Source organism: Ochotona curzoniae, unplaced genomic scaffold, assembly GCF_017591425.1.
Source record: "Ochotona curzoniae isolate NIBS_2020 unplaced genomic scaffold, NIBS_Ocur_1.0 contig_2469, whole genome shotgun sequence".
NCBI lineage: Eukaryota > Metazoa > Chordata > Mammalia > Lagomorpha > Ochotonidae > Ochotona > Ochotona curzoniae.
The window spans coordinates 408,181-417,223 of record NW_024465471.1 but is presented as its reverse complement, the minus strand read 5'-3'; the positions used below and the strand labels follow the sequence as shown (position 1 = coordinate 417,223).

The window sequence follows — 9,043 nt, the reverse complement described above, 5'->3', positions numbered from 1 at the left end:
GTGGTGAGCAGATAGGATGTGGGAGGGGAGGTCAGGATTGAGGCAACCCCCCATCTCCCAGAGGGGGACAAGCGCAGCAACACAAAGCTAGGAGCCCATGGCCCAGGAGCGGTGTTTATTGCACAAGGATGCCGCTGCCCTCAAGCCTGGATGTGGGTCTTGGCACTGAAGGCCAGGTAGTAGAGCACAAGGCCAATGCCCGCAGCCAGCACCTCAGTGGAGACCCAGGGCCCATTCCAAGTGCCCTGCAAAGAAAGGACAGCAAAAGCCAGTTCAGACTAGGCAGCCCAATGCAGCAGCCGGCCCCGGCCAGCCTGCCTCAGCTGCCCGCTCACCCTGTGGTCCACACGGACTGTGAACAGAGGCGAGATGACAGACACGTCTTCGTTGTTTCTCTGAGCCTGGAAAGGACAGGTTGGGGTCAGGGTGCCCAGGTTAGGAGAGGGAGGCATGGCAGCTAAGCCACCCAAGGGAAAGGCACAGGGGTGGGGAGTGGGCATGGGTGTGCAGGAGCACAGGAAGGCACTGTGGCCTTGCTGGACGGCAGTGAGGGCCCAACACAAAGGAAACAGTGGCGGGGCGGGGGGAGGGCACAGGGCAGAGGCCCTGGGCATTCATCACCTTTCTCAGGAGGCTGTAGGACTCCTCATCAAAGAATCTGACTTCGTAGGTGCCAGCATGAGCACTCTTGTGATCCAGGCTCCAGGATACCTGGGGGGGGGGGGGGGGGCGGTGCACCTGTAAGAGGAGCTCTGTTCTGAGCATCTGTCCCCCAAAGTCCTCACCGCTGATGTTGTCCTGTGGTCTAGGCAGCATCCCCCAGCGACCGCAGAGCGGATCTCCCTTACCTGGTAACGCCCCACGTCCTGGCCCCGGGTCACCGGGAACTGCTTCCCACTGACATCAGCGTAGAGAGCCATGTTCTAGGTGAAAGGACAAAGGGACTGTCACCATCTCCTCTTAGGGCACAGGCATGACACGGGTAAGTCAGTCTACCCCAAATGAGCCATGTTGGGAGAGCAATGGGCACTGGGACCATCCGTGTCCCTCTATGTGCCCTGGGGACCAGACTGCAATCAAGGCATGCAAGTCAGGGCTTAAGGCCAGAAACGCAGGCATGCCTTTTGGTGAGCAGCAGCCGAAGGGCACAAGAGCCTGGAGGCCAGTTCGGTCCCCTACTCACAGCCCCAAACCTGAGCGGGAGGTGCCTATGGCCCTGCCCGCGCCACCACAGGCCCCGTGTGCTCCCTGTCCAGTGCCCCACCTGGACCCTGTTCTTGCACGCGAGGGAGAGCTCCACGATGAAGACGGTCTCAGTGGCAATGACGGCGTCGGAGGTGGTGTAATAGGAAGGGGTGATCTGGGGCTCCACGCAGGCCTCTGCTGCAGGGAGGAAGGGTGCTTCGCTGTGCTGCAGCCCAGGCCCAGAGGCAGACTCCCTGCCTCCCACACTTGCCTGGCCTGCCTCTACAGGCTGCTTCTCGTGCCACAATGAGCTTGGAAGTGTGTGTGTGTGTGTGTGTGTGTGTGTGTGGAAGGGTATGGGAGTCCTCATCTCAGGCCTGCACCTGCAACAGGCGGGCCATTCAACAGCCCCTGCCGAGGCCACCTGGGGACTCAGGAGACGAAGGTGCACCCAAGTAGGGCACAGGGGACAGGCCGGCCAGTACGGGGTGTACGTGCCGCTGGGGAATGTCAGCCCCTGGAGGTGTTTCTGTGCTCGTTGTTGGGCCTCTTCCCATGGAGCCCCCGGCTTCAGGGCAGGAAAATGCTGAGGGCTGCGGACGCAGGAGCTGGTGCGGGCTGCTCCAACAGGGGACTCCAGGATGTCCTCTAGCCTGTCTTGGCGCTAAGTCGGCGAGACCCCGGGTGTGGACACGGCGGGCCTTCTGGAAAGCCCAGGTCTTTTACCGCAGGCTCCTGCTGGCCTGTGGAAGCCTCTTCCCTTCCTCGCCCCCGCACCGCGGCTGTGTGGCCCGCTCCGCAGTGGCCGAGCTCCGTGCAGGTGCAGGGGCCTGTTACCTTGCCTCCTGGAGCTGGGCACGCCGGCTCCCCAGCGGAAGCTTTGAAGCGTTAGGACAAGCAGCCAGGATGCCGGGCACACGTGTGGGCAGCACTTGGGTCACGGTGCCCCGAGGTCGTCGGCCTGTCGGGGCAAGGCCCGCTCCCTGACGGTGGGCCCCGGGAAGGGCCGACCCCTCGCTTCGCCCGCACCCTACCTCCCCCCAGCACCACCAGCGGCGGGTCAGACGTTCACCGGCAATTCGCTCCGGCTAGGCCGCTACCTGAGCAGCAGGACAGGCCGGACAGCAGGAGGAGCGCCAGGGCGCCGAGAGATGCCATCGCCGCCATGGCCTCTTTTCAGTCGACGGGGGTTGGGGAGGAAGAGAACGAGCGTTCCCGAACACGCGGGCCAGACGAGGAAGCGCGACGCGTCAGCGGCCACGGGAGCCAATGGTGCGCGGGTGGGCAGGGCTGGGCTCCGTGACGTCGTCGGCGGTACTGACGTGTCCCCTCCCCAGCCAGCAGCCCAGCGGGGCGCGCCCCCTGCTAAGATGGCGCCGGCGCCGGCGGCAGCCGCTCTGCCACCCGAAAGGGGCTGTGGGAAAGCGGTGCGGCCGCGCGCGTGCGCAGTGCAGACCGGTCGCTAGCTGCCGAAGTCTCGCGATAGCGCCGGCCTAATCGTTGGAACCAGCCGCGGCTCTCACTTTCCATCATGGCGCTCAAGTTGGTGACGGCCGCAGGCGGCGCTGCGAAGGCGGCGTTCAAGCCGATTTCCTTCAGACGGTCTCGGGAGGTGAGGAGCGGGGCGGACGGAGCAGCTCGCGGGACTGCTTCAAAGTCCGCTGCGGGGGCTTCGCATGCCCTTGGGCTCGGGCTGGGGATAGAGGCTCCTAGAGTAGCCTGGTGTTCCATTGGATGCGGGCCCCGCTACGGGGCGGGGAGAGCTCCGTGGGCCGCGGCTGATTGGCCGTCTCTGCTGTCTCCGTGTGTGGGAGTGAGAGGGCGGGAGGTGTTTGGAGTGTAGGTGTAATCGTGCGCCTGGGGATTGGCCCAAGTTGGCTCTGGTCCGTGACCCCACGACTTTGTGTGGTGGGCTGCGGCGCCTCCCTGGGGGCTTTGCGAAGAGTGCTTTCGGGCCTTCTTTTGAGTTGCGGCCCGCCCTGGGGATCCCATGGCGGGACTCAGTTCCTACTCATGCTTTCCCTCCGGTATGCTTTGCCACCTGTGCCGGCGGAGGACAGTCGCACTTTGTCAGTAACCTCTAAGCAGACAGCGCTGGAATGGCACACAGCTAGGGTTTCTGGGGCTGGCGGTGCTGGAGGTGGGCTGGCTCACTTCTTGGGATTCGCGGTTGTCCACACTGCGTTCTTCTCTCTCGACTCTGGTCTGTAGTGGCGAGCCACCACTGCTTGTGGCAGCCGGCAGCGGTGATCCCTGGCCCGTGACCCCTCTCCTTTTTCTGGGTCCACTTTGCGCCGCGTTCAAGGAGGGTAGGAAGTTCAAGTTCCCAAGGACGCTGCAGCTCTGACCTTCAACAGCTTGGATGGCTCTTGGTCCCGCCCCCGTTTTAAAGGGCTGAGTTCTGCCAGGAGAAGGCCTTTCTCTCTTTGCTGACCTCGGGTCTCTTTCCCTCCCTCCCTCTGCAGCTTTGTTGGGGCACAGTGCTCAGGTGCTTGTCGGACCAGTGGGGAGAAGCCTCAGTTTGGTAAAAGCTTTGTTTATTTGAAACGTAGAGTAACCAACAGGGATGCAGATATAACACCACAACAGTTGAAAGGATGAGGCTGGGAGCCAGGATTCCCTGCTGGTCTCCCACATGGGGGCAGGGAGCCCAGCACTTGGACCACGTGCTGCTGTGTGGCCAGGCACATTGGCAGGAGGCTGCGTATGAAGCACAGTAGCTGAGGCAATCTGACACAGTGTTGGTTTTAAACTTGCTGTGCCATGCTACTGGCCCTTTATTCATTTTCTCTTCTCTTTTTAAGCATTTGTTTACTTTTTCTTAGACAGTCAGATCTATAAAGAGAAGGAGGGACAGGAAGATCTTCTGTCCACTAGTTTACTCTCTAAATGGCTGCAACATCCAGAGCTGAGCTGATCCAGGAGCCAGCGGGTCCTGATCCGGGTCTCCCACGCAGGTGCAGGGGCCCAACGTTTTGTTCTGTCCATCGCTGCTTCCCCAGGTCACAAACAGGGAGCTGGATGGGAAGTGCAGAAGTGGGACACAAACAAGCCTCCCTTTGCTCCCTTTCTGATGTGCTGGGAACACTCTGCACTTGCTCCTTGCCTTCCAGCTTTGCGCTAGGCACTGCACTGGGGCTGAGGTGACAGAAGGGGACAGAGATGATCTCTGCTCTCAGGATCCTAAGGCTTGGGGAGAGAGCATGGGAGTGGTGACCTGTGGGGAGGGCTGATGGGGGAAGGAAGTAGGTAGGGTTTGGGGAACCCAGGTTTGCCGTAACTTTAGGGCACTAAGGAAGGCTTCTTGGAGGAAGAACCATCTAAAATTGAGACATTAAGTGTAGAAAAATTGACATAAGTGTAGAAAACTGCCAAGACTTGAGTATGCTGTAGCTGTGGCTCCTGCTGCTGCACACCCAGGTCCCTGCAGAGGACTTGAGGCTCTGCTGTTCGTGCTCAGCCTTTCCTGGATGGCACATGTGCAGGTCAGACTCCCGTGACTGCCCAGGCAGGGAGTGGCCAGCCTGCCTCAGCCTCATGGGTTTCCGCAAGGAGAGCATGGCTGTGCCCAACTGGCATGCATGACTGGCATGTCCTTGGCTGTGTTCCTACGTGGGGTACAGTGGGCAGAGGTGAGCTCTCTCACTGGAACTTGACACAGGTGTCTCTCTCTGACACTGGCTCAGTTGGAAGCACCTGGCCTCTGTGCCCAAGGTGCTGTTGCACTGAGGCTGGCATTGAACATGCTGTTAGCATGCCCATGTGTGGCCGTCCCGGTCAAGTTAAGGATGCTCGTCATCCATCTTGGCCCTTTGAGAAAGCCTCTTTCAAGGTGGTGTCTGTGGCAGTAGTGCAGGAACAGCTGGCTCGGGGAGGCTGGGGCTACCTTCTTAGCACCTCGGAGCGCCTTCTGGCTGTGCTTGTACTCAGGGAACATGAGAAAAGCACCCGAGCATGTTGTCTAGAGTTGATTTTCCTGTGGCACTGAGTTCCCCTCTGCCAGTCTTCCCTTGTCACACACCCTGCCGAGCAGTAGCATTGGACCTGAAAAAGAGTCAGAAGCAAAGAGCGCCCAAAGGTTGGCCCTGAGAGGGTCAGGGGTGGAGGGCTGTGTGTCTGGAGCCTGCGTGTGCCGCCGTTCAGAGCTGGGGACCTTTCAGGGCACTGGGGGCGAGTCCTTCCTCTGCTTCCAAGAGACTGGCTAGCCCTTGCCAACTTGACTCTTCGGGCTGTCCTCAAACACTGGCATTGGGGTTTTCTTTACCAGGTTCTAAGCACACATGAGGCCACCTGGAGGAGCATCTCCTCAGTAAGTACTGCCTGTGGACATGAGCACGCTGACTGGGGGCCTGTACTCCTGCTGCTCCTCCTAGCCCGTGCCCTTGCCCTTGTGTGAACTGCACGAGACACAGCCCTAGGGAAACAGGCCCCATCCCGGGGGCTCAGCCTTCTTCCTCCAGCCTTGGCTGATCTGAGTCTTCTTTCTTTCTGTTCCCCTCTAGCAACAAGCAATTGTGAGTATTCTCCTCTGCCTGTGCAATTGGGGTTGGGAGTCCTGATGACGAGGCAGGGATCCCCAAAGGAGCAGCCCTCACCAGGCTGGGGGTGTCCCCAGCTGGCAACTCACAATTAGCCAGCCTTCCGAGTCCTCCCTGGTGGGCAGCAGGGAGCTGGCTCAAGGACCTGGGTGCTGAAGTGGGGACTCTGTCAGACTCCCCAAATCTCACCTTTGCCCTGGGCCTCCTTGCAGCCTCCGTCAGCAAAGTATGGTGGGCGCCACACGGTGACCATGATCCCGGGAGACGGAATCGGGCCCGAGCTCATGTTGCACGTCAAATCTGTGTTCAGGTACAAAGCCTTTTCCTCGACAGGGGTGGGTGAGGGGAGTACCAAGAACTCTGTGCTGAGATGCGCAGTGAACCCCAAACCCACTGGGTGGGTGGGAGTGGGCCTACCCCATGGGCCTGGCTGGGCACTGGCACTGGCAGCAGTGTGCACCCTGGAGGTCCAGCATGCCCCCATCAGTTGCACCAGCGGAGCCAGGTCAGAGTGGGTGGCAGCAGGCGTCTGTACCTGATGGCCTCAAGCTGTGGTCCTGAGCCAGCTCTGCCCCAGGCATGCGTGTGTGCCAGTGGACTTTGAGGAAGTGCATGTGAGCTCCAACGCCGACGAGGAGGACATCCGCAACGCCATCATGGCCATCCGTCGGAACCGTGTGGCCTTGAAAGGTGCACTGGGGGCGAGGCCGGGGCCAGCTCCTCCTCTCAGGTTTCCAGGCTTTGCCAACTGCAGCTGGGGTGGTGGTCATGGTGGGGTTAGGGTGTGTGTTTCCACAAGCCTGCGCACGTGACTGCGTGAGATGTCATCACGCCTCCAGCCATCCTGAGGCGCCCTTGGCTGGAATTAGCCCTACTCTAGGTCTTTCATAAGCTCGCTGGCTTATGCCTCCTGAGCGCACCCTGCATTGGTGCAGGCCTTTGGTGGTTTCCAGCAGGCATTTGGCCCCCGGCCCTGTGTGAACCAAACCCGTTAGGAGCCCTGGCAGGCTACCGAGAAAGGCCTCTCCATCTGGCACACTCTCACTACCTGCCAGCAGCTGCAGCCCCTGTCCTTCCCTTCCTCTAGTTACTGTGGCTCCTCCTGAGCTGAGCCATGGGTAGCTCCTTAAGTTTGGGTCTGGCAGTCAAGGTCACCTTGCTGGCCCCCAGCTGGCTGGGCAGCCTGTTCAAGGCAGGCTGTGTGTGGGCAGGGAGTGGCAGAGCCTCTAGCCAGCCGCCAGCCCTTAGGTTCTTGTTGGTCCATTCCTTCTGTAAGGGTTTATGGAGCACCTTCTGCGAGGCCCCCTGGAACTCAGCAGCCTTCATTTGAGCCTGTGTGTCTTGTCTCTGTTCTATAGGCAACATTGAAACCAACCATAACCTGCCACCCTCCCACAAATCCCGAAACAACATACTTCGGTAAAGATGGTCGCTCGGATGCTTGGGGTGGGCTCTTCCCCGGAGAAGGGGGTAATGGTGGCGGGGGCAGCTGCAGGTGCGTCAGAGGAGCTGCCAGAAAGCCCATCCCAGCCTGTTCCATACCTGTACCCCCCCAGCACCAGCCTGGACCTCTATGCCAATGTCATCCACTGTAAGAGCCTGCCAGGAGTGGTGACACGACACAAGGACATAGACATACTCATCGTGCGGGAGAACACGGAGGGCGAGTATAGCAGCCTGGAGCATGAGGTGGGCAAGGTCATGGGCTGGGACGGGCCTGCCAGGGGCACCCGGAGGCTGGTGCCTGCCACTGTGCCCCCAGTGTGTTTGCTTGCTCGGCCATTGTGGCTCGACAGGCTTCGTGATGCCAGGCCGCGACAGGACACAAGTCTGGTTCCTCACCTCTGACCTTCCCTGCTCCCTTCTCAGAGCGTGGCAGGAGTGGTAGAGAGCCTGAAGATCATCACCAAGGCCAAGTCGCTCCGGATTGCTGAGTATGCCTTCAAGCTGGCCCAGGACAGTGGGCGCAAGAAAGTGACAGCTGTACACAAGGCCAACATCATGTATGTATCCCTACTCTGTGGTCTTTGGGTCTTGGGGCTCCTTGGCCCTGACCTGCCATGAAGTGGGCGCACCTAGGGCTGTGCCCTCAGGGGCGGTGGGACAGGAACGATAGGTTGGAAGGTCTACCACCTGCTCCTGTGGCTGGTCATTGCAGCCAGCCAAGCCCATGTCCTGTGTTCCCACCCCCCTGCCAGGAAACTGGGCGATGGGCTTTTCCTGCAGTGCTGCCGTGAGGTGGCGGCTGGCTACCCCCAGATCACTTTCGAGAGCATGATAGTGGACAACACCACGATGCAGGTGGGAGGCCTGCCCCTACCGCAACGTGGCCCCGCCCCTGTGTTCCCGAGTCTGCTCTTGAGCTTCTTGCTTGCTCTGCAGCTGGTGTCCCGGCCCCAGCAGTTCGACGTCATGGTGATGCCCAATCTCTATGGCAACATCGTCAACAACGTGTGTGCAGGGCTGGTTGGGGGCCCAGGCCTTGTGGCTGGGGCCAATTACGGCCATGTGTATGCAGTGTTCGAGACGGTGAGCGTACTGGCGACTCAGTCACCAGCCCCCCCGGACCCTCCCTCCGCCCCTGCACCCCATCCAGCAAGGCCTGCTTCACTGGGGCTAGTGCTTTCCCCAGGCCCTGGCACCCGTCCACCTACTTCTGGTGTCTGAGGATGCAGCCGTTTGGGCCGCAGTGTGTGAGTGGGTCCCCTGCTCTGTGCGCTGTGTTTCCACCCAGCCTCCTCTGTTTCCCCTTTCCAGGCTACCAGGAACACGGGCAAGAGTATTGCTAACAAGAACATTGCCAATCCCACAGCTACGCTGCTAGCCAGCTGCATGATGCTGGACCACCTGAAGTAAGTGGCTTCTGACACCTGCCTGGGGCCGTGGGGCACAGCCCTCTGGGCTCCAAAGGCTAAAGGCTGTACCTCTGCCTCGCCAGGCTCCACTCCTACGCTGCCTCCATCCGCAAGGCTGTCTTGGCATCCATGGACAATGAAAACGTGAGGCTCCTCCTGCCCCCTGCCCTGACTCCTGCCCCCAGCACTCCATTCTTTAGCCTTGGCAGGGCGGGGAGGGGTGGTGTCTCTCCACCTTACTACCTGCCTGTCTCCTCCAGATACACACCCCAGACATTGGGGGCCAGGGCACCACGTCTGAAGCCATTCAGGACATCATCCGCAACATCCGCATCATCAACGGCCGGGCTGTGGAGGCCTAGATGGCAGAGGCCTGCGCTGTGACCCCCTGCACGCCCCCAGCATGCACAGCCCACTCCGCAATAAACCAACTGCCTACCCTCACTCAGGGGCTGCTCTTTAGCT

The 9,043-nt window shown here is 60.5% G+C and overlaps 2 protein-coding genes across 8 annotated transcripts; one reads left to right on the top strand and one right to left on the bottom strand.

The window, feature by feature from the left end:
* Positions 1-100: 100 nt before the first annotated feature.
* SSR4 (signal sequence receptor subunit 4) lies at positions 101-8,705 on the bottom strand. 4 transcript variants are annotated; one of them, XM_040974589.1, is made up of 7 exons: positions 8,675-8,705; positions 2,286-2,357; positions 1,265-1,383; positions 849-923; positions 622-711; positions 336-401; positions 101-245 (listed from the first exon to the last, which is right to left on the bottom strand). In XM_040974589.1, exons 1-7 carry the CDS (start codon positions 8,703-8,705, stop codon positions 141-143), a joined length of 558 nt encoding a protein of 185 aa, XP_040830523.1. In that variant the 3' UTR covers positions 101-140. The 4 variants fall into 4 exon arrangements, with proteins under 4 accessions (XP_040830523.1, XP_040830522.1, XP_040830524.1 ...); XM_040974588.1 differs by lacking the exon at positions 8,675-8,705 and having other exon boundaries at positions 336-407; positions 614-711; positions 2,286-2,462; XM_040974590.1 differs by lacking the exon at positions 8,675-8,705 and having other exon boundaries at positions 2,286-2,462.
* Positions 2,606-9,022, top strand: IDH3G (isocitrate dehydrogenase (NAD(+)) 3 non-catalytic subunit gamma). 4 transcript variants are annotated; one of them, XM_040974583.1, is made up of 13 exons: positions 2,606-2,797; positions 5,453-5,494; positions 5,688-5,699; positions 5,936-6,033; positions 6,301-6,413; positions 7,082-7,142; positions 7,280-7,412; positions 7,593-7,726; positions 7,922-8,024; positions 8,106-8,252; positions 8,481-8,575; positions 8,662-8,722; positions 8,839-9,022. In XM_040974583.1, exons 1-13 carry the CDS (start codon positions 2,717-2,719, stop codon positions 8,938-8,940), a joined length of 1,182 nt encoding a protein of 393 aa, XP_040830517.1. In that variant the 5' UTR covers positions 2,606-2,716; the 3' UTR covers positions 8,941-9,022. The 4 variants fall into 4 exon arrangements, with proteins under 4 accessions (XP_040830517.1, XP_040830520.1, XP_040830521.1 ...); XM_040974586.1 differs by lacking the exon at positions 5,688-5,699; XM_040974587.1 differs by lacking the exon at positions 5,688-5,699 and having other exon boundaries at positions 5,453-5,503.
* The last annotated feature ends 21 nt before the right edge of the window (positions 9,023-9,043 follow it).